This window comes from Canis aureus, chromosome 4 (genome assembly GCF_053574225.1).
Source record: "Canis aureus isolate CA01 chromosome 4, VMU_Caureus_v.1.0, whole genome shotgun sequence".
NCBI classification, from domain to species: domain Eukaryota; kingdom Metazoa; phylum Chordata; class Mammalia; order Carnivora; family Canidae; genus Canis; species Canis aureus.
The window spans coordinates 75,945,058-75,972,670 of NC_135614.1; the positions used below are offsets into that span (position 1 = coordinate 75,945,058).

At 41.5% G+C, this 27,613-nt stretch overlaps 1 protein-coding gene across 1 annotated transcript in view; it reads left to right on the forward strand.

Annotated features, from left to right (window-relative positions):
• Positions 1-27,613, forward strand: part of ADAMTS12 (ADAM metallopeptidase with thrombospondin type 1 motif 12) — a 310,224-nt gene that overhangs the window by 193,839 nt on the left and 88,772 nt on the right. Inside the window, exons 8-12 of the mRNA XM_077894289.1 lie at positions 12,280-12,423; positions 12,992-13,136; positions 18,984-19,076; positions 20,521-20,666; positions 24,530-24,699. Coding sequence (XP_077750415.1) covers positions 12,280-12,423; positions 12,992-13,136; positions 18,984-19,076; positions 20,521-20,666; positions 24,530-24,699 — 698 coding nt within the window. The remainder of the gene's footprint in view (positions 1-12,279; positions 12,424-12,991; positions 13,137-18,983; positions 19,077-20,520; positions 20,667-24,529; positions 24,700-27,613) is intronic.

The window sequence follows — 27,613 nt, forward strand, 5'->3', positions numbered from 1 at the left end:
CTCCAGGACTGTGAGAGAATAAGTTCCTATTATTTTAAGCCACTGAGCTTATGGTAATTTTTATGGCAGTTCTAGGAAACTAACACCATCTATTCAATAAGACTAGCATCAAAATACATAAGCAGCTATCAAAACTCAATAGTAATAAAACAAACAGTAACTAGAACATGGGCAAAAGACATGAGGAGAGATTTCACTAAAAAGGGTACATAAATGGCAAATAAGCACTTGAAAATATATTCAACATCATTAGCTATCAGGGAAATGTAAATTAAGACCACAATGAGATATCACCACGCACCAATCAGAATGACTACATAGTGGTGACACCAAATGCTGAAAGATTGCAGAGAAACTGCATCACTCATAGCTTGCTGGTGAGAAAGTAAAATGGTTCACTATAGAGAATCGGTTGTCAGTTTTTTAAACAGTAAACCTGCAACTGCCATATAATCTAGAGGTTGTACTCCTGAGCATTTATCCTGGAAAAATGAAGACTTATGTTCACACAAAAACCTTTACATGAATGTTTACAGAAGCTTAATCTTAATAGCCAAAAACTAGAAACAATTCAGGGTTGTTGTCAACCCAACAGGGTGAATGTAACACGGTTACATAAACTGGGTTTGATACATATTATGTAATATTTACTAGTCAGCAATAAAAAGAAAGGAAACCTTGATACACACAGCCACCTGATGAATCTTAAAACAGTTATGCTCTGTGAAAAAAAAAAAAAAAGCAATCCTAAAAGGTTACATACTGTGTGATTCCATTTATATAGCATATTTGAAGTGTCAAAATTCTAGAAATGGAGAACATATTAATTAGTGGCCACCAGGGCTTCAGGACAGAATAGGGGAGGGAAGGAAGAAAGTGTGGCTGTAAGTGTGACATGAGAGATCCTTGTGGTGACGATAGTGTTCTGTGTCTTGACCATATCAGCATCAAAACCCTAATTGTGTTATTGGATTATAGTTTTGCGATGTGTTACCATTGGGGAGAAAGTGAGCAAAGCAGACCAGGAACCTATTCGTTTATTTCTTAAAACTGCAAGTGAGCCTACAATTATTTCAAAATAAAAAGTTTAATTAAAAAAAAAAAAGGCATAGGGCGGGGGGCACCTGGGTGGCTCAGCGGTTGAGTGTCTGCCTTTGGCTCTGGTCATGATTCCAGGGTCCTGGATTGAGTCCTGCATCAGGCTCCCCTCAGGGAGCCTGCTTCTTCCTCTGACTATGTCTCTGCCTCTCTCTCTGTGTCTCTCATGAATAAATAAATAAAATCTTTAAAAAAAATAAAAGTAAATTTTAAAAAGGCATTGGGCCATGTACAGATGATCTAAATAGAACACTGTCATTTTAATTAATTTTTTTAAAAATTTGAGTATAGTTGACACACAGTGTTACATTAGTTTCAGGTATACAATATAGTGATTCAGCTTCTCCATGTGTTATACTATGCTCACCACAGCATAGTGTATCTGTCGCTACACAATCTTATCACAGTATCATTGACTATTCCCTGTGTTGTGCCTTTATCCCCATGACCTATCTGGTCCATAACTGAAAGCCTGTATCTCCCACTCCCCCTTCACCCATTTTGCCCATACACTCTTACCCTCCTCCTCTCGGCAACCACCAGTTTGTTCTCTGTGTTTACGTGTTCAATTCTTTTTTTTTCCCATAAGATTTTATGTATTCATTTGAGAGACAGACAGACAGACAGAGACAAAGCATGAGCAGGGGGAGGAGTAAAGGGAGAAACAGACTCCCTGCTGAGCCGGGAGCCCAATTCAGGGCTTGACCCCAGAACCCTGAGATCATGACCTGAGCCAGAGGCAGACAGTTAACCATTTGAGCCACCACAGGCACCCCTGAATCTGCTTTTTATCTGTTTATTCATTTGCTTTTTTAGATTCCACATGAGTGAAATCATATTGTATTTGTCTTTCTTAGTCTGACCTTCTTCACTTAGCATAATGCCCTCTAGGTTTACCCATGTTGTTGGAAATGGCAAGATTTCATCCTTTTTGTGACTGAGTCTGTTGTAAATAGATACACCACATCTTCTTCATCCATTCATCCATTGATGGACAATTAAGTTGCCTCCATATCTTGGCTATTTTGTAAATGATGCTGCAGTGAACATGATGGCAGTATATCTTTTGGAATTAGTGTTATCATTTCCTTTGGGTAAATACCCAGTAGTGCAATTGCTGGATCATATGATATGTCTATTTTTAAGTTTTTGAAGAACTCTGTACTGTCTTCCACAGTGGCTATACTGATTTACATTCCCACCAACAGTGCATGAAGGTTCCTTTTTCCCTACATTCTCACCAACAGTTATTTCTTGTTTTTTTTTTTTTTTTTTTTTTTGTCATTGTTGTTTTTTGCCATTTTGAAAGGAGTATTTCATGGTGCTTTTGATTTGCATTAAAACACTGTCTTTTAATGGACAAAAAAAAATAGTTTAAGAGTCACTGATACGAATGGAAAGTTGAAAGAACGTGTAAGCCTGAGTGATGCAAAAAATCCTTTAGTAAAACACAAAATCAAACCAGAGAAGACTTTAGGAACTTCTTTTTTTTTTTTTTTTTTTTTTTTTTTATTGGTGTTCAATTTACTAACATACAGAATAACACCCAGTGCCCGTCACCCATTCACTCCCACCCCCCGCCCTCCTCCCCTTCTACCACCCCTAGTTCGTTTCCCAGAGTTAGCAGTCTTTACGTTCTGTCTCCCTTTCTGATATGTCCCACACATTTCTTCTCCCTTCCCTTATTTTCCCTTTCACTATTATTTATATTCCCCACATGAATGAGAACATATAATGTTTGTCCTTCTCCGACTGACTTACTTCACTCAGCATAATACCCTCCAGTTCCATCCACGTTGAAGCAAATGGTGGGTATTTGTCATTTCTAATAGCTGAGTAATATTCCATTGTATACATAAACCACATCTTCTTTATCCATTCATCTTTCGTTGGACACCGAGGCTCCTTCCACTGTTTGGCTATAGTGGCCATTGCTGCTAGAAACATCGGGGTGCAGGTGTCCCGGCGTTCCATTGCATTTGTATCTTTGGGGTAAATCCCCAACAGTGCAATTGCTGGGTCGTAGGGCAGGTATATTTTTAACTGTTTGAGGAACCTCCACACAGTTTTCCAGAGTGGCTGCACCAGTTCACATTCCCACCAACAGTGTAAGAGGGTTCCCTTTTCTCCGCATCCTCTCCAACATTTGTTGTTTCCTGCCTTGTTAATTTTCCCCATTCTCACTGGTGTGAGGTGGTATCTCATTGTAGTTTTGATTGGTATTTCCCTGATGGCAAGTGATGCAGAGCATTTTCTCATATGCATGTTGGCCATGTCTATGTCTTCCTCTGTGAGATTTCTGTTCATGTCTTTTGCCCATTTCATGATTGGATTGTTTGTTTCTTTGGTGTTGAGTTTAATAAGTTCTTTATAGATCTTGGAAACTAGCCCTTTATCTGATATGTCATTTGAAAATATCTTCTCCCATTCTGTAGGTTGTCTTTGAGTTTTGTTGACTGTATCCTTTGCTGTGCAAAAGCTTCTTATCTTGATGAAGTCCCAATAGTTCATTTTTGCTTTTGTTTCTTTTGCCTTTGTGGATGTATCTTGCAAGAAGTTACTATGGCCGAGTTCAAAAAGGGTGTTGCCTGTGTTCTTCTCTAGGATTTTGATGGAATCTTGTCTCACATTTAGATCTTTCATCCATTTTGAGTTTATCTTTGTGTATGGTGAAAGAGAGTGGTCTAGTTTCATTCTTCTGCATGTGGATGTCCAATTTTCCCAGCACCATTTATTGAAGAGACTGTCTTTCTTCCAGTGGATAGTCTTTCCTCCTTTATCGAATATTAGTTGCCCATAAAGTTCAGGGTCCACTTCTGGATTCTCTATTCTGTTCCACTGATCTATGTGTCTGTTTTTGTGCCAGTACCACACTGTCTTGATGACCACAGCTTTGTAGTACAACCTGAAATCTGGCATTGTGATGCCCCCAGATATGGTTTTCTTTTTTAAAATTCCCCTGGCTATTCGGGGTCTTTTCTGATTCCACACAAATCTTACAATAATTTGTTCTAACTCTCTGAAGAAAGTCCATGGTATTTTGATAGGGATTGCATTAAACGTGTATATTGCCCTGGGTAACATTGACATTTTCACAATATTAATTCTGCCAATCCATGAGCATGGAATATTTTTCCATCTCTTTGTGTCTTCCTCAATTTCTTTCAGAAGTGTTCTATAGTTTTGAGGGTATAGATCCTTTACATCTTTGGTGAGGTTTATTCCTAGGTATCTTATGCTTTTGGGTGCAATTGTAAATGGGATTGACTCCTTAATTTCTCTTTCTTCAGTCTCATTGTTAGTGTATAGAAATGCCACTGACTTCTGGGCATTGATTTTGTATCCTGCCACGCTACCAAATTGCTGTATGAGTTCTAGCAATCTTGGGGTGGAGACTTTTGGGTTTTCTATGTAGAGTATCATGTCATCGGCGAAGAGAGAGAGTTTGACTTCTTCTTTGCCAATTTGAATGCCTTTAATGTCTTTTTGTTGTCTGATTGCTGAGGCTAGGACTTCCAGTACTATGTTGAATAGCAGTGGTGAGAGTGGACATCCCTGTCTTGTTCCTGATCTTAGGGGAAAGGCTCCCAGTGCTTCCCCATTGAGAATGATATTTGCTGTGGGCTTTTCATAGATGGCTTTTAAGATGTCAAGGAATGTTCCCTCTATCCCTACACTCTGAAGAGTTTTAATCAGGAATGGATGCTGTATTTTGTCAAATGCTTTCTCTGCATCCAATGAGAGGATCATATGGTTCTTGGTTTTTCTCTTGCTGATATGATGAATCACATTGATTGTTTTACGGGTGTTGAACCAGCCTTGTGTCCCAGGGATAAATCCTACTTGGTCATGGTGAATAATTTTCTTAATGTACTGTTGGATCCTATTGGCCAGTATCTTGTTGAGAATTTTTGCATCCATGTTCATCAGGGATATTGGTCTGTAATTCTCCTTTTTGGCGGGGTCTTTGTCTGGCTTTGGAATTAAGGTGATGCTGGCTTCATAGAACGAATTTGGAAGTACTCCATCTCTTTCTATCTTTCCAAACAGCTTTAGAAGAATAGGTATGATTTCTTCTTTAAACGTTTGATAAAATTCTCCTGGGAAGCCATCTGGCCCTGGACTCTTGTGTCTTGGGAGGTTTTTGATGACTGCTTCAATTTCCTCCCTGGTTATTGGCCTGTTCAGGTTTTCTATTTCTTCCTGTTCCAGTTTTGGTAGTTTGTGGCTTTCCAGGAATGCGTCCATTTCTTCTAGATTGCCTAATTTATTGGCGTATAGCTGTTCATAATATGTTTTTAAAGTCGTTTGTATTTCCTTGGTGTTGGTAGTGATCTCTCCTTTCTCATTAATGATTTTATTAATTTGAGTCTTCTCTCTCTTCTTTTTAATAAGGCTGGCTAATGGTTTATCTATCTTATTAATTCTTTCAAAGAACCAACTCCTGGTTCTGTTGATCTGTTCCACTGTTCTTCTGGTCTCGATTTCGTTGAGCTCTGCTCGAATCTTTATTAACTCCCTTCTTCTCTTGGGTGTAGGATCTATTTGCTGTTTTTTCTCTAGCTCCTTTATGTGTAAGGTTAGCTTTTGTATTTGAGTTCTTTCCAGTTTTTGAATGGATGCTTGTATTGCGATGTATTTCCCCCTTAGGACTGCTTTTGCTGCATCCCAAAGATTTTGAACGGTTGTATCTTCATTCTCATTAGTTTCCATGAATCTTTTTAATTCTTCCTTAATTTCCTGGTTGACCCTTTTATCTTTTAGCAGGATGGTCCTTAACCTCCATGTGTTTGAGGTCCTTCCAAACTTCTTGTTGTGATTTAGTTCTAATTTCAAGGCATTATGGTCCGAGAATATGCAGGGGACAATCCCAATCTTTTGGTATCGGTTCAGACCCGATTTGTGACCCAATATGTGGTCTATTCTGGAGAAAGTTCCATGTGCGCTTGAGAAGAATGTGTATTCAGTTGAGTTTGGATGTAAAGTTCTGTAGATATCTGTGAAATCCATCTGGTCCAGTGTATCATTTAAAGCTCTCGTTTCTTTGGAGATGTTTTGCTTAGAAGACCTATCGAGTATAGAAAGAGCTAGATTGAAGTCACCAAGTATAAGTGTATTATTATCTAAGTATTTCTTCACTTTGGTTAATAATTGATTTATATATTTGGCAGCTCCCACATTCGGAGCATATATATTGAGGATTGTTAAGTCCTCTTGTTGAATAGATCCTTTAAGTATGATATAGTGTCCCTCTTCATCTCTCACTACAGTCTTTGGGGTAAATTTTAGTTTATCTGATATAAGGATGGCTACCCCTGCTTTCTTTTGAGGACCATTCGAATGGTAAATGGTTCTCCAACCTTTTATTTTCAGGCTGTAGGTGTCCTTCTGTCTAAAATGAGTCTCTTGTAGACAGCAAATAGATGGGTCCTGCTTTTTTATCCAGTCTGAAACCCTGCGCCTTTTGATGGGGTCATTAAGCCCGTTCACATTCAGAGTTACTATTGAGAGATATGAGTTTAGTGTCATCATGATATCTATTCAGTCTTTGTTTTTGTGGACTGTTCCACTGAACTTCTTAAAGGGGAATTTTAAGAGGCCCCCTTAAAATTTCTTGCAGAGCTGGTTTGGAGGTCACATATTCTTTTAGTTGCTGCCTGTCTTGGAAGCTCTTTATCTCTCCTTCCATTTTGAATGAGAGCCTTGCTGGATAAAGTATTCTTGGTTGCATGTTCTTCTCATTTAGGACCCTGAATATATCCTGCCAGCCCTTTCTGGCCTGCCAGGTCTCTGTGGAGAGGTCTGCTGTTACCCTAATACTCCTCCCCATAAAAGTCAGGGATTTCTTGTCTCTTGCTGCTTTAAGGATCTTCTCCTTATCTTTGGAATTTGCAAGCTTCACAATTAAATGTCGAGGTGTTGAACGGTTTTTATTGATTTTAGGGGGGGATCTCTCTATTTCCTGGATCTGAATGCCTGTTTCGCTTCCCAGATTAGGAAAGTTTTCAGCTAGAATTTGTTCAAATACATATTCTGGCCCTCTGTCCCTTTCGGCGCCCTCGGGAACCCCAATCAAACGTAGGTTTTTCTTCCTCAGGCTGTCGTTTATTTCCCTTAATCTATCTTCATGGTCTTTTAATTGTTTGTCTCTTTTTTCCTCAGTTTCCCTCTTTGCTATCAACTTGTCTTCTAGGTCACTCACTCGTTCTTCCACCTCGTTAACCCTCGTCGTTAGGACTTCTAGTTTGGATTGCATCTCATTCAATTGATTTTTAATTTCTGCCTGATTAGCTCTAAATTCTGCAGTCATGAAGTCTCTTGAGTCCTTTATACTTTTTTCTAGAGCCACCAGTAGCTGTATAATAGTGCTTCTGAATTGGCTTTCTGACATTGAATTGTAATCCAGATTTTGTAACTCTGTGGGAGAGAGGACTGTTTCTGATTCTTTCTTTTGAGGTGAGGTTTTCCTTCTAGTCATTTTGCTCAGTGCAGAGTGGCCAAAAGCAAGTTGTATTGGGAAAAAGAGAAAAAAGAGAGGAGAGAAAGAAGGAAAGAAAAGAGAAAGAGAAAAAAAAAGGGAAGAAAAAGAAAAAAAAAAAAACGAAAAAAAAAAAAAGAAGAAAAAGAGAAAGAAAAAGAAAGGAGAAAAAAAAGGGGTGGGGGAAGGAAACAAATCAAAAAGCAAAACAAAATAAAAACAAAAACAAAAACAAAAACAAACAAACAAAAAAAGAACCACCGGGGAGTATCTTCTGATTCTGTGTACTTTAAGTCCCTTGGCTTCTCCTGGAAGTTGTCAGTCTAGCTGGTGTTCTGGGGGAGGGGCCTGTTGTGCTGATTCTCAGGTGTTAGCAGTTGGGGGAGCTGCTGTGCCCCTGCCTGGTGCAGGGCTCGGTGGGGGTTGTTTACCCCGTGAGGCCGCAGGAGGAACAGCCCCAGTGGCGGGGCAGCTCTGGAAACCTGGATTCAGCTCCGGCAGGAACTCCGTCTGCAGGGCCTGGAGGCTCCGGGGCGGGGCCGCTGATGTGCTCAGCTGGGGCAGGAGCGTCCTCGCTGTCCTGGGCCCTCCCGGCCTCTGCCTGTCCCGGGGGAGGCCGGATCCTGGGCTGTGTCCCGGCGCCCTGTGCTCCGGGGCCTGCGCTGGTGGATTCGCGCTCCCGCCCCGCAGCCCCCTCCGCGGAGCCGCCGCCCGAGCCCCTCCGAGCTGCTCCTGGAACCGCGCAGCCCCCTCCGCACGGAGCCTCTTCCTCTGCCCGAGCCCCTCCGAGCTGCTCCCGGGGCCGCGCAGCCCCCTCCGCGGAGCCGCCGCCCGAGCCCCTTCAGCTGCTCCGGGTCCCGCCGGGTCCCGCCGCGCGCAGCAGCCCTTAGGGAGCTCGGCGCACTCTCCTGGGCGCGCAGTTGCTGTTACTGTCCCCGGGAGCCCGAGGGCATCCCCGCCCTCCTGGGTCCTGCTCCAACTCCCTGCGAGCCCCTTTCCCCCGGGAAGGTCGGTGCAGCTCCTGCTCCTCCGGGTCGGGGCTCTCCTGTCCTGGGGACACTCGCCCCGGCCTCAGCCCGGCTCCTCGCGGGGCCCCTCCCCCTTGGAGGCCTTTGTTTCTTTATTTCTTTTTCCCCGTCTTCCTACCTTGATAGAAGCGCGAAGTCTTCTCACTGTAGCATTCCAGCTGGTCTCTCTTTAAATCTCAGGCCGAATTCATAGATTTTCAGGATAATTTGAAGGTTTTCTAGGTAGTTTGGTGGAGACAGGTGATTTGGGGACCCTACTCCTCCGCCATCTTGCTCCTCCCTTTAGGAACTTCTTAAGAAACTTTTGCTCATAGCAAAAGATGCTTCTGGGGTATTTAGTTCTTTCTTTAGCTGTGTAGTTCTAATTATCTGTGGAGCAAACTGAGACACTGGAAAGATCAATGAAATGGACTGTGGCAGATAAAAAATAATAATAATTTTAAAAAAGCCAAAACTGGGATAAACCAGTGTCTCCAAAAGACTCTCATTATAGCTTAATAACATAGATATCCCATTGTTTCTTGGAAACATTGTTTGTTTCATTAAAGATTATGTGTGATACAAAATAGAAAGTAAAATTAACTAACTTGTGTTATGGCCTTATGTGAATAATTTCATTTTTGAGAGAAAACTCTTTAAAAATCCATTTATGAGGACCTCAGATTGTATCAGTCACTTGGCCTCGTACCACCTTTATGAGGCTCCTTAGGTTAAGTTACCAAAAATGAAAGTAGAATTCCAGGAGGAAATTTACAAGCTTATCTGAGACCTAGCATCCTTTCCTTTTAAGTAATGAAAATATCATGATACAGATGAACACTCATAAAGCAATATTCACCCAGTATTTCTCTCCTGCTTCTGGATTTCATTACAGACCTTTGTGTGTTACATACATGGAATTGGTATTTCCTAAATGAGTTTGGAAAGTGCACAGTCAGACTCTCATTTTTTTTAAAAGATTTTATTTATTTATTTATGAGAGAGACAGAGAGAGAGAGGCAGAGGGAGAAGCAGGCTCCATGCAGGGAGCCCAATGTGGGACTCGATCCCGGGTCTCCAGGATCACGCCCTGGGCTGAAGGCGGCGCTAAATCGCTGAGCCACCCGGGCTGCCCCACTCTCATGGTTTTGTTCTCTGCTGTTATCTCTCTGCTGTAAAATGAATAACAAGTTATAGGAATAAAAGGTACTGCATAAGGAATATAGTCAATGGTGTTGTAATAGCGGTATGACTGGACAGATGGCAGGCAAACTTATGGGGAACGGAGCCTGACGTATATACACTTGCCCAAATCACTAAGTTGTACAGCTGCAACTACTATAACATTGTGTCAACTATACTCAGATGAAAAAAATGAATAATAAAAGGCAAGTAATATCCATCAAATGATACCCTGAAACCCAGCTAAGTAATCAACTTGCTATTTCCCATCTATAATTTGGCCAACTCCTACAGGAGTTGAAAGCCAAACATGAGGTAAAGCGGGTGAATCCCAACAGCTCAGTAAGTTGTTTGGGACTGCAGAGGGCTCCAGAATCCCAGCTGCTCTTCTGCTTCCATCCTATCTGTTGGAGAGAGGCTTCCTGGAAACAAACCTTCCATCCCCATGACCCCATGTACTTTCTTGGCCTTCATTTTTCATCGGTCCCCTGTGCCCATGTGACAGGAGCACTCCACACATTTAAACGTAGTAGACACAGTCCAGAGGGACATTGGTTAGTAGCACTGCTTTTCTCTCCTAACATGGGAGTACAGAGGGGTGATAAAGCTTGAGGCGGAAATCCTTTAATGAATTAAAAACTTTAGATAGAATAGGGGCATCCAGGTGGCTCAGTTGGTTAAGCTTCTGACTCTTGATTTTGTCTCAGGCCATGATCTCAGGATCATGAAATCAGGCTCCATGCTCAGTGGGGAGTCTGCTTGAGATTCTCTCCCTCTCCCACTGCCTTCCCCACCCCACCCACCCTGGGCACACACACACACACACACACACACTCTCAAATCAATAAATACATTTAAAAAAAATACACAAGAAAAAACTTTATGTAGAACAAAATGAGCTTTGAGGGAACTGATATGTTTTGAGGGCAGGTTTGAATCTACAGCTGTGTAGGATACAGCTGTATGTTCTTGTATTAGACTATCTATTGCTAGAAAAACCATTATTCATGCATAATTTTGAACCATGCTTACAGTTTAGAGTTATTACTAATTGCGCAGGTGAACTTATAGTCTACAAGTTCTACTTCATGAGCTGAGTACGAATGAATTTGCAACAGCGTAAGAAAGGCCTGCTTAGAATGAAAACTTTCATTGAATCACATTCTTTGTGGCTTAGTGATAAGAGTAGTTTTTGTACATTAATTCTCTGATTCCTTTGTGAATTTTGTATTTAAGTGGGCCGTGATAAGAATCTGTAAGCTTATAAGATCATAATGGCTTAAGCAAAATACAAGAAATTTCTAAATCCCCCAAAGACCATTCTCTGTAAGAGTTGCTAATGTTGATCTGGAGATTTTGTTAAGGTTACATATGAGCTTCCCTGGCAGAGGAGTTGAATTTCACTAGTGGAGTAAAAGGTCATACTTCCCTCTGTTCAGATTTGGAAATCTGAGCCAACAGCTCTGGGCTGCAAGTATGCCATAAGCAGATTCCAGTGAAAAGAGATCATGTGGGGGCTCTGAAGGCATCTTGGGGTGATCCTGAGGACTCAGCTTATAAGCAGACGCTTCTGAGTCTGCTTCCTTCCCAGGCACCCCTTGCCACGGTGGATAAACTCTATCGGGGTGTTCAGGGCTGCTTCACCTGGTCAGCCTGGAAGTAGGAGGCCAAGAGCAGAAGCGCACCGAGCAAGACCTGGGTAAGGGCACTGATGTAGCAGCACAAACAGCGGAAAACCTGGTTTTAACAGTAAGTAGCTGTGTGATTTTTGAGAATAGGTTAGATAAGGATAAAAGCAGTAATAAAGGATTTCGGTCATTCACAGAGCCCTTCTTAGCAGCCAGGCCCTTGCTAAGTGGTTTTCAGACTCTCCCTTCACATCTGACCCTAGCACTGTGGTGACTCTGCATTTTCCAGGAGAGGAACTCCCAGATCATTAAGTGGTGGAGATAGAATACCGTCCAGATCATCTGTCTTCAAAACCCCGCTCTAACCACTGAACTGTGTGAGGTCTCCCCAGTGTCTCTGATACTGGAGGATGCTCATGACAAGACTCCAAAGAAATTCAATCACTCAAAGCTTATGGCTTTTGACAAAGTCTCACATAGGTTTTCTCTTTCATGTCTTCCTTAAACAACAATGAAAAGGGAGAAGGAAGGTTTGGGTTTCTAGTGCTGTGGTTGGTAAAGCAAGAGGAAGAAGATCGCTTGAGGCAGGATTTGCCCTCCTTACTCCTCAGAAGTCAAACTGCCAGCTCTCAGCCAAGCAGAAGTTTTTGAATTAGCCAGGTGGTTCCCACCCTTGCATATTTGAAGCCAAGCCATGCTTATAATGTCTCCTGTGCTTTTTCGTTCAAGCTTAGCTCTCTCTCTCTCCAACTTCAGAGTCCCACTTTGTAAACACGTGCATTCTGTACAAAAGGGGATCTCGGTTATTTTCACCTCGGAGAAGCTCATTTGCTCCCTATTTCACGCCTGCCTCCTCAGTACTCTTATGCTTTGTGCCTTCCTGCAGCTTCAGCATCCAGCACGATGGGAAAGAAAACGACTGTGAGCCTGTGGGCAGGCATCCATACATCATGTCCCGCCAGCTCCAGTACAATCCCACCCCACTGACGTGGTCCCAGTGCAGCAAGGAGTATATCACCCGCTTCCTGGAGTAAGTGACAGTGTGTTTCAGGACAGCCTGGCTTGGGGGTCTTGAGACTTGAAGTCATTTGGAGTCTGACCCAAGGCCTGGGAAAGGCTCAGTTCCTCCCATAGATCATAGTAGCAGGGTGGCATCAAAAGAGCTGGATTTCACTTCCAGTTTCTGACCCTGCACGTCGATGGGTCCTGCCTTCCAGCCACAGTCAGGGGAGTATCCCATCCCCTTGCTTGCTCCTGCTCGGGGAGGCTCTTTATGATCTGAGGATGCGGTAGGTCCCCCAGGAACTGGCAGGAACAGCTAGGATATGTCAGAAGTGGTCACTGAAACCCGTCTGATGATTTTATTTTACTCTCTTGCTTGATTTCCTGGCTCACAGCTGAAGTAGCAATGTGGGGTATGATTTGCATTTCTTCCTAGACTGTTCTATCCTTGGGCCTGGGGGTTTCTGTGCCTTGTGGAAATCAAGTTGTCTTGAAGGATGAAGAGTAAACTATAGGATGGAAGTTTCTGTTCAGTGAAAGACTAAAGACGAAGGAAATCATAAGCAACTGTTCTCGTTTCTGTTAACTTGTTTCAGCCGGGGCTGGGGGTTCTGTCTTGATGACACCCCCCAAAAGAAAGGCTTGAAGTCCAAAGTCATTGCCCCTGGAGTGATCTACGATGTTCACCATCAATGCCAGCTGCAGTATGGCCCCAATGCCACCTTCTGCCAGGAAGTAGAAGTAAGTGTTGGGTATGTCGGTGCCTCTGGTGGGTATGCATTGGGCTTGAGATCTCCAGCATGCTGAAGGAAGGGCCAGGGAACTATCTGGTGATCCAAAGAGCCAGACACAGAAATGGAAACCTTCCATTCATGGCAAGGTGTTTGCAAGGCAGCGGGTGTGAAGTTGGGGTCATTTACATTCCTTGACCCCACCTCCTTGGTATCCTATGGAGACAGCAATCCTTTGCAAGTGAGTGGTGGTGAAGAAAATGCTATGGTGATTTTCAGAATCATAGTGACTCACACCTGTAGACTCCATAGGAACCTAAAGTTGCTCCCTTTCCTCAATTTCCCATCTGGTTATAGAGAACCCTCAGATCCCAAGTAGGAATGAGATTCATCCCAATTCATTCTTCTCCTTAATTTTCAATATCCAAATGGTTTTTTTTTAAGATTTTATCTATTTATTTGATAGAGAGAGAGAGAGAGCGAGCAGGGGGGAGAGCAAAGGAAGAGGGATAAGCAGACTCTGTGCCAAGCACAGAGTCCAACACGGGGCTCAACCACCCCGAGATCTTGGCTTGAGCTAAATCAAGAGTCAGACGCCTAACTGACTGAGCCACGCAAGAGCCCCTCAATATCCAGATGTTAGGTCAGGCCCTGACATTTAACCTCTTAAGGAGTTTGTGGCTCTCCCCTGTTGTCTTCATTCCTACTGTACTGTCTTGATTCAGTCTCTCATCTTCTCTCCTTGCAATTGTAATTACTTCCTACCTAGTGTCTCCCCCATTCAAATTGTTGCTCAGGTTATTTCTTTTTTTTTTCTTAAAGATTTTATTTATTTATTCATGAGAGACACAGAGAGAGAGGCAGAGACACAGGCAGAAGGAGAAGCAGGAACCCTGTGGGGAGCCTGATGCAGGACTCGATCCCGGGACCCTGGGATCATCACCCAATCGGAAGGCAGATGCTCAACCACTGAGCCACCCAGGTGCCCCAGTCAGGTTATTTCAAAACAACAGAGACCTAACCATGGCTCTACTCCACTCTTAGGGTCCACAGACCACAGGATGAATTCCAACTCCTTTGTGTGGCATTCCTTTGTGATCTGAATCTTGCCTATTCTCTGACTGCATCCCTTTCAGCGTGAAGGTACCAGTGCTAACACATAGACACGGGCAAGGCAAGACTCGTTGAACCCTCCCGGATTGGGTGCTGAATAAGATGAAAAAACTAAGCCCTCAGAAATTATAGGATAAATTCTCTGACCTTAAGGAGCTTGTGCTCTGGTGGAAGAGGCAGACAGAACAATTTGAATGCAGTGAGATCAGTACAAAAAAAGACACATAGAAAGACTTTTGAGGAGAAAGTAAATAACTGTGCTTAAACACAAGGAGCAACTCTGAGGGGAGCCTGCTTCTTCCTCTACCTGTGTCTCTGCCTCTCTCTGTGTCTCTCATGAATAAATAAAATCTTTAAAAAAAAACACACACACAAGGAGCAAGACTCAATAGAGAAGGTAAAGTTGGTGCAGAAATCCCTCCCCGCTCACTCCTGTTAGTTACCAAGTCATGCCAGTCCTACCTCCTGAATATCTGGAAAATGCACCTAGTCCTAGGTGACTGCGCTAGTTCTCCGATTGGTCTCCTTTCCTGGAGTTTGACTACCTCTCTCAACTCTGATCCATCCCTCAAAATGCAGCCAAAGTGACCTCTATAAATGGAAATTGGATTGTGTTTCTCTCTGATTAAAATATTTCAGTCTCCCCATTCCCTATGATAAAGTTTAAATTCTCTAAAATGGCTTGAAAGGGGTGCTAGGATTCATCCCAGTTCCTGTTCTCTAGCCTTATCTCTTAAAATATTGTTTTAATTCTCCATTCTGTAACACAGAGTTTTAACTGCTTATATGTTGGGCTTTATCATTAATCTTCCATGTCTTGGGAACTTGCCTTCCATTTTTTCTCTTTATGTCTCTCTTCAGATACATCTACTCTTCTATTTAACCTGTTGACCTTTTAATCTCATTTATGGTTTTGTTTTTTGTTTTACTTATGACAGTCCATTTGTTTATTTTTCTAAATTTTATCTGTTATAGTTTTTTGTTTCTAACTCACACTTTCAGTATGATCTCTTATTTTTTAATCGTATTTGAGACATTTATTTTGCAATTTATGTTACATAATTCCAATATCCAAAGTCTATGTGATCCATTCTTCCTATTTGGGATTTTTTCCAGGTCTCACTTATTATAGATTATTTCCTTGTCTTGATTTTTGTTTTTATTGTGAGCTCTTGATAGTGAACTTCCTATCAGGTTTTTTCTTTTATTTTTTTAAGATTATTTATTTATTTATTCATAAGTGACACAGAGAGAGAGGCAGAGACATAGGCAGAGGGAGAAGCAGGCTCCCCGCTGGGAGCCTGCTGCAGGACTTGATCCCAGGACCCTGGGATCATGACTTGAACAGAGGCACTCAACCACTGAGCCACCTGGGCATCCCCTATCAGGTTACTCTTTATGGCTTAGATGGCTGACACGTTCTGAGAATGTGGGTCAATAAAAACAAATTATTGGTTGGATGTTGTTTGACTACATGAGTTGTGTGGGGGCCAATGTAGGTACAGACTCTCAGGGGTAACATTTACCACTCCTCCTAGAGTCAAAGTCAAAACAGACAAGTTTTCCAGCTGTGTCTCCAGGTTTCTTTTAGTTCACCCTTTCACACAATGGCTAGTCCTTTGGAGTTACGGTCTGCGTGAGGTCTCCAGTCCAACTTTCCACACTACACAGGCCCAGGTCATTGTTCCCAGTATTCAGGTGACCATTAAAACTAAAATCTAAGTGACCAGGTTTGTATCTCTAGATCTCCAACATTTCTGGTACATTCTTAGCCTCTGGGGATTTCTCTTACTTTCTTGCCAGCTCAGGAATGCATTTAAAACATTTTAAATATTTTATCTACAATTTTAGATGTTTTAAAAAGGTAAGGATTTTTTCAGGGTATCCTTTGGTGTACTGAAAACAAACCACTCTGGCTATCTCTGGTCAATTACTGTTTCATATTCTGTATTTATCCATGTACTGAACAACCCAAATCCTTCAAAGTGTTGTGGGTTCTCTACCACCTCCAGAGCTTTGCATGCTCTGGTTCCTCTACACCATCCCTACTGTTCATCATTTGGGGCTCAGATTAAATATCATTTCACATTCTAGTCTATATTTTCTTGGACAAAGACTTTATTAGACAATATTATAGTTGCTTCCTATTTAAACCCTCTCCTACTTTACGTAAGTAAAGTGGGAGGGAACTTTTATTCCTGACATTCAGCAGGGCCTTGCATGTAGATAGATAATATCTATCTATCTATCTATCTATCTATCTATCTATCTAGATAATAGAATGAAGACTTGAGGACAAATGAATGAAGACTTTAGATTCCTGCCTACATATTACAGCCAGGATAACCTAATCCTTTTTGGTATTAAAATAAATAAATAAATAAATAAATAAATACTTTAAAAAAAGAACATAGCATCAACTTTCTTTGTTAAAACCTTTTTTTTATCTTGAAATAGTTTATAGTTTATAACTCAAAAAATGTTAGAAATATAACAAAGAGTTTTTGTGTACCCTTTACTGAGCACATCATCCTTTATAAATGCATAATGAACTTATAAGAAAGTCTGAAAAAAATCATCAGGGGGAAAAAGCTAAAAAAAGGGAGTGATGAGCACATTGAGGCAGATGCGGAGAGAACCAAAGGGCCATGACTTTAACATCCAGTGGCAACAGATGGTGATGTGCGCACCTGGAGCAGGGCAGAGAGCTGGAAGTGAGGCCCTTACAGGAAGCTGGGGGCCTTGTGGAGCTATGCTTAATGAGAAGGAAGCTAGAAGAACTCAGCGGCGACAAAGATACATGGCACAGAAGCATCTTTTTTTTAATCTCAGCTAAGGTTTTGAGGGGGAGAAATGCTGGTGGAGAACATTATCACTAGAAAATACTTTACCACAGCAAGCCTCACACTGATTGAGTTTTAATTTAGACTCTTGTGTGGTTGTAATGGAGGATAGTGGGAAGAAAGGCAGGCAGGGGCAAGGGCACCCCCCCACCATTCCTAAGAGGAAACCACCCTTAAAAGGAAAAAAACCATCATCCTATGTTAGTCCACACCACCCTGAAAGGAGCCCTTCATCCTTCCCCACGCAAACACCTACCTGATAGGTAGATGAGCGCATGGACAAAGACCTGATTGGGTGACAGCCAATCGTCTGATTGGGCTATCAGATGAAGATTGCCCACCAACAATCTCATAAAAACTCTTCGATTTAAATACCAAAATGGCAAACCTCTCGGATCCTCTCTGTCTTTGGGAGCTTTGTACTATCCCCAATATACTTCTCTTTGCTGCCCATCACCCTTCATCTGGTCTACCTCTTCATTCTTTGAGGTGGCATGGCCAAGAACCACGGGCACTAAAGGAAAAAAAAATCCTGAAACAGAGAATCCTCATGCTAAAAAAATTTAAGATAAATATATTTCTGACCTGATAGAACCATGGGATGCCTGTTAGAAACAAAGATTAAAAACCTGCCCTGGAGAAACCAATGCTCAGCTAAAGATGCACAAAAATCCAATAGATAAAGCTTCTGATTAGATGAATTCGCCATTCAGCATCTAATTCAAAATTTAAAACAACCTACAGCTAAGTGAGGAGAGATAATCAACCCTCAATGACTTTGGATTAAGTGAATATTTTAGTTAAGGATAATAAAATGAATGCATAAAAGAAAAATTACAATTTGAGAAAAGGAAAAATACACCAGAAGGTATTTGTAAGGTAGATATGAAAAACAATTACAGCCTCTAGAAATGAAAAATAGCATCATTGATTTTAAATTCAGTGTTTAGATTAAACAGCAGACTTTACATAGTTGAAGAAAAAAATCAATGAACTGTATGATGGAGACGCTGGTCTATTCCTGATAAAAATCCAGACTTTCTCAACTTTTATATACAAGAAAATTGAGAGTTGAAAAATATAAAAGTGAAGTTAAGACATGAAGAAGAGGATTGGAAGGCTCATCAGTTAAGAGTTCCAGAGGGAGGGAATAGTGGTAATCAGGGAGAGGCAAAATTTAGAGAGGTCAAGATAGAGAATTTTCCAAAATTGTCTAAAAATATGAAATCTTATTAAAAAAACATTGAATCAAGAGCACAGTTAAATGGATGGAATGATGAATGATGAGTGAGTGGATAGAAGAAAGACTAAAAGGTGGACATAGTAGCAGTGGAGCCATTTCTGATGACATGTGAGAGTCTTGTCATCCTTCCCTTGTTCCTACTGCAGGAGGAGAAATGAATAGGAAAGACCCGTTTCACTCCCTGGCAGATAAAACAGGCTGGCTACTCTGAGTCAAAAGTCAACATGCTTAGGCTGTCTGGGTGGAATAGTTCCATTTCCTTCAGTGAGCAGGCTCAAGTTATAACCACCCAACTGTTTGTAATCCGATTCCTTCATCCATAGTTTGCATTGGCCTTTGATGGCTACAGTCACCAGTTACACTGCCTGAGGTCAGTGATGCTGTGTCACCCATATAGAAATTAATCTTAACTCCTAGGAAATGTGTTTTGTCTCCTGTTTCCTTATTGCTTAGTAGACCATGCCACTGTGTATGAATGACAACAAAGTCCAAATTAAGTTTGGATCAAGAGTTCTCGAATGGTCACTTTTTATCACTCAACAACAGCAGCATTATTATGGGTCTGTGGATGGCCAAGTGTGTATTTCACCATCACTGTAGAAGTGCTTTTATGCAAGTTTGGAAAATACAAGAGTACAGTTTCACGTTTGTTTTCCAGAATGTCTGCCAGACCCTGTGGTGCTCAGTGAAAGGCTTTTGTCGCTCTAAGCTGGACGCTGCTGCAGATGGGACGCGATGTGGTGAGAAGAAGGTGACGTGTCAGGTTGAGGAAGGAAGGTGGGAGGGTGGTAGGCATAGGGCTCCTAGGAGGAGTGGAGAGAGGGCCCTGGAGAGCAGCTGTCTGGGTGAATGGAGGTCACACTGTCAGGCTAGCCGGGGAAAAGGATTGTATTTCCATGATGCCTTTTGAGACTTCATTGGAAACAGTGAGGAGAGAGGGCTGGGGCCCAGTTCCACAATTCACTTGCAAAACATCCGTCCCATCTTTCCTTGATGAACTTCTGCAGAATTTATGGTCAATAACATCTGCTGAGCTTATTATCAACCTTCATTTGGACTTCTTCCCCACTCCATGTTAAAAACTGAAAAGACAAACCAGTGACTTCTGCCTTCCAAAAATGTTGGATTTGGGCCACTTGTTATGTACATTCTCATCATCTGATTTAATTGTTGGAGGAAAGCCAGACACCCAAGAATTCAGATGTTAGAAATCCCCCAGACTGCTTGAGGACAGGGTAATGTGTGCTGCTCAACACGACCATTATGTTTGTTGTGAGCCTCAGATTTAGACACTTAGTGGATATCTTTACGCAGCTTGGGAATGGCATGATCCATCACCGAGATTATAGAACTTGGTCCCAATACACAGTGACCAGAAATAATGAGGAAAGGAGGCCGGCAGATAAAACATGCCACAATCACCGAACAACCAAGTTACATTTTCTTTTGTTCCTTTTTTGAATGTTTACCTTCCTAATCTGACAGTTGAGGAATGATTGTCTTAAAGAGTGAGGATGGAATTGTTTCTGAGCCACATGAAGCGCTAGAACTGGAAATAATGGTTAGACTTACAGGGAAACAAAAATGGTTCTCGATATTAGAAAGAACTCCAACAAGTGGTTGGGTTTTTTTTGTGTGTGGTTTTTTTTTTTTTTTTTTTTTTTTTTTTTTTGGCAATGAGTGGACTTTTTGCAAGAGGATGAGTTATCTGCTGCAGCTATTAAGTACCCACAGAGGCTAGAGACAAGTATTAGCTCAGTGTCAGTCTGCAAAATGTTTGTTTATGGTCTGCAGCAAGATAAGGAGCTTGAGCAGAAGGTAAATCAATGACAGTACAAAACCACTGTGTTACTAAGCAGACTGAGCCGATGTGCGTGTCATAGCAGGACTTTCTCAGTGAAGGAAGTGGTGTGTGGATTTACCTGCTGGCATGCAATGTGTCAACCACACTTGGAGTAATGGTCCTGCATTGGCTGGCTCTAACAAGGCAGCATAAAATTACCTGACGTTGTCTGATTCTAAAACCCAAGACTCTTGGGAGACATTTTTTTGTGAGTCTTTCTTCTCCATATGCTGGGTGACCATAAAAAGCCTTCTTGCTCTGAGAGAATTGGGTTTAGACTTCTAGGGATCTTGGCTGAGCTTACTCTGGGAACCTTCATGACATATGCGTCTCCTGCCTCTTCCCTCTCTAGTGGTGTATGGCTGGCAAGTGTATCACAGTGGGGAAGAAACCAGAGAGCATTCCTGGGGGCTGGGGCCGCTGGTCACCCTGGTCCCACTGTTCCAGGACCTGTGGGGCCGGAGCCCAGAGTGCAGAGAGGCTCTGCAACAATCCTGAGTAAGTCTGGCCAAAAATACTTGCCTTCCTTCCATGAGCACCAGGGAGACCAGTTTTGGATAACAGGACCTCACCAGTGACCCCAAGCCTCCTAGGAGAAATTTAATGGGTTCCTAAAGACAAAAGGGAACCAGAAGGTTGTTAAAAACATGGTTCTGTTTTGTTTCATTTTGGTGTGGCACTGGATTCTTACTAGAACTTGGATAAGTAAGCCGATTCCATTTTTTTGGGAAAATAAGCAAATTTTCAAGAGTATAATCTACGTGAAAGTTTTTCGGAGACTATGCAGTTAACTCCTTCTAAATAACATGACTCTGTCAGTGAGAGATTACTTATACTTAATCTTGTAATAAGACTGTAGCTTTCTTTCAATCATAATGAACATTTAATTTTATAAAAAATAATTTTCTACCCTTAAATAACTAATAAAATAGTACATTTTTGAGGATAATTATTTTGAATGTTTTAGATAAGGATTTTATGAACCTTAAGCTTCCATGTTAGCCATGTAAAAGTTCTATAGAAGTTATTTCATGGGATCCCTGGGTGGCTCAGCAGTTTAGCACCTGCCTTTGGCCCAGGGCATGATCCTGGAGTCCCAGGATCAAGTTCCACATTGGGGCTCCCTGCATGGAACCTGCTTCTCCCTCTGCCTGTGTCTCTGTCTCACTCTCTCTCTCTCTCTCTCGCTGTGTGTGTGTGTCTCTCGTGAATAAATAAATAAAAATCTTTTGTTTAAAAAATAAATTATTTCACAAAACTTTCAATTTTTTAATCAAAGTGCTTAAGTTTTTCATTATTTTAAATTTATATAATGATACAACATATGAATTAAATTTAAATTCCCTTGCTTTCCAATTATATATGAATCTTTTTATATATATGACTTTTTTAAAAAAGATTTTGTGGGATCCCTGGGTGGCACAGAGGTTTGGCGCCTGCCTTTGGCCCAGGGCGCGATCCTGGAGATCCGGGATCGAATCCCACGTCGGGCTCCCGGTGCATGGAGCCTGCTTCTCCCTCTGCCTGTGTCTCTGCCTCTCTCTCTCTCTGTGACTATCATAAATAAATAAAAATTAAAAAATAAATAAATAAAAATAAAAAGATTTTGTTAGAGAGCGTGAGCATGCACATGAGTGGGGGAGGGGCACAGGGAGAGGGAGAAGCAGACTCCCCACTGAGCAGGTGTCCCAATGTGGGACCCAATTCCAGGATCCTGGGATCATGATCTAAGCAGAAGACAGGCACTTACCCAACTGAGCCACTCAGGCACACCCCCAAATATATATATGACATTCTTCATTATTTACTGGTATATGAGTTCCTAAGTAAAATTTTTAACAAGTGTACATATAATGCCTCTGGTCAGTAGAAAATATGTTAAGTTTCTCTTGCCTAGATTTTTATTAGTCTGCACTAAAGTGTAAGAATCACTTTTTTAAAAAAACAAATGATAAATGTGACTATAGTCTCCTCAGTATCTCAGTTTCAAATATCACTTCTCCTTTTTATTAACTTTTTACTATATGTACATACCTGTATATGTGTACACATACACAATATATATTTAATAAATGTATATAATAAATTTTTCCTAAAGAGCAAGTTAATATATATAAAGAGTTTAACAAAATACCAACTACATTAAATTGTCAGTAAATGGTAGATAATATAATAGTTATTATGATATCTTTTCTCATTTGCCACACATGTAAGAGTACATTAGAGGACTTTGGATGAAATTGTTTTTAAATCTTACTCTCTGATAAAAGTTGCTTTTGTGTAAATAGAAGATTTCTGTGACTCCAAAAATTAGAAGGATTTCTTATATTTTACAGAAAATCTTCATTTTATGGTTTATTTCAATGTGATCAAAAATATGATTTGCATTTTAGAGATCATAAAATGTAGGTGATTTGCTCTGGGACCTATTGTAGTGCTCTGCATTCAGCCATCACCTGTCTGGAGCCTCTTGGGAGGATGATCTGTGATCTGTGGTTGTCAGAAAGGGACATCTTTGTTGAGGAACTGTAGGATGAAAATCTCTAACTTGGCTTTATGGGAAGGTTGACCTTTTTTTGGACTCTGTCCTCCCTGCAAATGATGTTGAGCACATGGTATTGGGTACATAAATATTTGTTGATGATTTTTTACAATAATCTAACAATGCTATCATTTACTAAGCTCTTCCTTGTGTTAGCTACTCTACTAAATCTTCATGTGCATTTTCTCATTCAGTCCTCCCATCTTGTAAGATAAGAACTATTATGCACACCTCACAAATGAAAAAAATCGTGGCCCAGAGAACTAAGATAACTTGTTCAAAATCATCCAACTAATAATACAAAGTAAATCAGAATTCGAACCCCAAGCTATTTGACCCCATTATGCTGCACTACAATAGCAGACACAATCCCTGATTTCAGATGCAGCCAGGTGGAGACAAGAGAAAAGACATAGATTACCTGAGGCTTTTTTAAAGGACAGAGAGTTCCACCTCTTCTGTGACAGTCATTCTGCTATATTTCCTCCTCCTTTTCTTCTTAAACATTTTATTTATTCATGAGACACACAGAGAGAGGCAGAGACATACGCAGTGGGAGAAACAGGCTCCCTCCTGAGAGCCTGATGTAGGACTCAATCCCAGGACCCCAGGATCATGACCTGAGTCAAAGTCAGACAGTCAATCACTGACTGAGCCCTACCTCCTCCCTTTTTGAGGGACTAATTGATCCTAATAGGAAGGTTGTTATTGCCCTTGCATGTATTACAAAGGAAATAAAAAGTTGGGAAGGATTATTCTAAAATAAGATTAACTTATTTATTCATTGAATGTTTATTAAGAGCCTTCTGCACTCAAAGTATGACTTAGAGACCATAGATGAACTAAAGCTGGATTGGATCATCAGTGAACTATGTTTTGGAGTGATAAGTATAGGAAGTACATACAGTAGGTACTTTCAGGTATCACAAAAGGGAGAAAGAGTTTATTTCTGGCAAAAATCCAGGAAGAGTTCATGATGGAGGTAGAGCATTATTTGATCCTGAAAGCATTGATAGCATGTAGATAGAGACTTATGAGGGGGGAAGTCAAGCCAGAGGCACAGAAGAGAAATAGTAAATAAGTCAGCTTGTAGCACTGGAAAAGTATCAAATGAGGGGGCAGATGGGAAGTAGCTATTAGGATGCATGAAGTCAGGATCAAGAGGGCCTTGAATGTTAAACCACAGAGGCTGGACTTGATTCTGTGGTCATTGGGTGCCATGAAAGGTTTTTAAACAAGAAACTAGAATAAGGTCATCATAAAAATTAACCAGATGTGTGTACAGTAGATTGAATGAGGGAAAAGATGGACAGAGGGAAGGCAGAAATAGTGATAAGGATTAGACTAATTTGGTGATTGTGAGACTGAAGAGGAAGACACTTCTACAAAGACATGATTGATGAGTGGGCAGCTGATGGACAGTGGGGTCAAAGGAAGACAAAGGATGGAGGCTTCTGAAATCTGACCACTTTTAACTTGCTAAATGGGAATTAGAGAAGGAGCGGATTTTGGAGGGAAAATCATGTATCCCATCTCAGCATATATTTTGAGTTTGAGCGGCCAGGAAGATATACAAGTAAGAAAGATACACACACACTGGTTCAAATTAGGCAACTATAGACCTGGGACTGAATGGCCGTGGGCAGCAGCAACAACCAAAAAATATATGAAATTGGAAGAATTTATGTAAACGGCAAGTTTTGAGGGTAGTGCAAGATGCGGTTTGGCAAAGAACAGGCATGACCAGATGCCAAGGGATGTTTAAGGAGAAATGGTAGCCTTTAAGGAAATGAACTGAACATGTGTGTTTCATGCATAGACCAAAGTTTGGAGGGAAGTACTGCACCGGAGAAAGGAAGCGCTATCGCTTGTGCAATGTCCACCCCTGCCGCCCAGACACACCAACCTTCCGGCAGATGCAGTGCAGTGAGTTTGACACCGTCCCCTACAAGAACGCCTTCTACCGCTGGTTTCCAGTTTTTAATCCAGGTAAGGAGCCGTGACAGAAGATTCCAGATCTCGGGCTACAGCCATAATGGGAGAGCGTTTCCATGGCAAGGTGTCTGGGATCCCCTGCAAAGTTCCACAGGGAGAGAATAGCTCCAGGAGGAGTTTTATATTTAAAAAGTAGAAACGTTGGTCTGGTTAGGTTGATCAGTACATGTTGAAGGCTGAATATACCCAACTCGGTGCTGAGTTCTGTGGAAAGTAAAAGAGAAGCTTGTCCAACATGATGGCTCACTTCAGATGTGCTGAGGTGCAGCTAAGCCATCGGGGGGCAACCAGGAATTCATACCAGATTACTCATGAAAGTGCTCCTTGATGAGCGTGTGACTGACTTTAATTTTGGCAGAAGTTCAGAGAAAGTCATTGTAGGTTTGGAGTAAGTTCACAGAAGACTGCTGAGGAAGTGTTGATGATTGTTAAGCAAGAGAAGTCTTTCTACTGGAAGAAGGGAAAAGGAAAGCATCCAAAATAAAACCAGTCATTCCAGTAGACAGGACAAAAGCACAAGATAAAACAGGATGGTAGAAATAAATACCTTCATCAGAAATAAATGAGAGCCAGCTCTGGGCCAGATGACAATATTTTGTACGTACAGGACAGGATAAGAAGGGTCAGAAGTGGGATCCCTGGGTGGCGCAGCGGTTTGGCGCCTGCCTTTGGCCCAGGGCGCGATCCTGGAGACCCGGGATCGAATCCCACGTCGGGCTCTAGGTGCATGGAGCCTGCTTCTCCCTCTGCCTGTGTCTCTGCCCCTCTCTCTCTCTCTCTGTGTGTGTGACTATCATAAATAAATAAATAAATAAATAAATAAATAAATAGAAGGGTCAGAAGTAAAATCAAGCATCTATAGGTTACACATCAGGGATGGGGACATAACTGAGCTGGAGAATGGGGTATCAGCTTTGATGATGCTTCCCCTGTATCAACACCAGCTACACCTGCTCTCCTGAACATGAAGAAGAATCATTAACCATTAGGTACAGATTAGCATCAAAAAATATCTGTGCAATGTGTTATTATTCAAGTAGAGCATGAAAGAGAAAAGATTTTCCTGAGCTAAGGAGATTTGAGTCAAGGCAGTAAAGAATGAGCAAATTTTTCCTGATGTTTTTTAAGTTTCTGAAATTTCTGTGTGATAGAACACAAGAGGAAGTGTGGGAATGAAAATTACACGTTTGGACTGTTTAAAGAATGATTCAGTCAGTTGCTTTTGAAAGCAAGACCCAATAGGGCTTTGCCATTTGGGATCTCTGAAATACCCTGATGGCTTTTGATTGGCATGGGCAGGGTCTGTTCCTTGCCCCCACCCTGTTGAGCATCATTCATGTTCTATGAGAGTGAGTCATTTGGTTATTGAGGCAATTCAGCCTCCTAATTCAGATGTTTGAGTAAAGCAGAACTCACGTATATATTCATGTGGACACACACACATACACGAACTAATGATGAAAGGTATATCTAGTTAGTACTACCTATTTTTATATTTTGGACAGTCTCTCTTTTGTTGGAACTATTTGGAACAGCAGTACTAGAGACCCCAAATGAGCAACCTTTGTGTGGGGGTCCAGCAACCTTCTAGGGGTTCACCTCCTGCCTGATGCAGGGTGGGGTTTGTGTGTGCTGAGCTCTGAAAGCTCGAGTAGCTGGACTTAGAATAAGGAGATCTGATTTAGCTTGGCTCTTCATTTATTTACAAAACATTTGCCATATGCCTGCATATTGCATAGCAAAGCAATAGGTGCTAAAGAAATGAGTCTAAAAGTGGACATAAATTTCACTCACTTTAGAGTGATTGTTTTGCATCTGTCACTGATACTGAGTCTGTGTAACCCATAGGAGGGAATTAGGCTGAGTGCCATCTGCTGAACTATCTACCTGGACTGTAAGCCTCCATCCTCTATCCTGGTGGCTTTCTTGCAGGTTCCTATGCCATTATTGAAGCATAGTGACTTATCTGCTCATCCAAGTAGCTACTACCTTGACCAACACACTGATTTATTTTCCTTCTTAAACTCCAACCTACAGAGTTGTTTGCCTAGTTGATGGGCACCCGTGGTGGCAAGAAGTAGGTCGTTCATGTCAACAGCTACGTAGGGAGCACTTATTCTGTGCTGGGCATTGAGTGCTTTACCCTCCCAGCCTTACCATTAGAAGTCACCAGAGAGGGATCCCTGGGTGGCGCAGCGGTTTGGCACCTGCCTTTGGCCCAGGGCACGATCCTGGAGACCCGGGATTGAATCCCACGTCGGGCTCCCGGTGCATGGAGCCTGCTTCTCCCTCTGCCTATGTCTCTGCCTCTCTCTCTCTCTCTCTGTGTGACTATCATAAATAAATTAAAAAAAAAGTCACCAGAGAATAAAGTAAATGTACAGCAAAGTTTCCAACCTATTCAGTGGACAGCAGTAAGTGTCTTGGTGAGTGATCTTTGGCAGATGTGCTAGCTAGCCAATGACAGAAGAAGAATCATAGATTTAAGCATTTGCAATAAGCATAGAAACTCCATCAAGTCTTGTCATTTTTAAACTGTGTTCCATGGAATCCCAGGGCTTGCAAAAATGCTTGATTCTAATTTCATTTTTCAAAAAAAAATTTTTAAACTAGTCTTTAGAAGTGCAATAAAGAACAGTGCTTACACTCAAAAATATTATACATCAAGTTTTAACATACCAAAGACCACCAATGCGCTAATTCACACAGTCAAATTAATTTGGGTTTGTGCAGACCTTAGAATAAAAGTCTCCCATCAACACAGTGTAATTGAGAAATATCCTAAGATTACAGGTTGAGTTGCTCTAAACTGTTCTTATTTGCAACTGTTTGCCAAAATGAGTCAAGATTTTTCAAAAAACCGCACAGAAAAGAATTAAATGCTGCAGCCAGCCTAAGTCTGTAACTG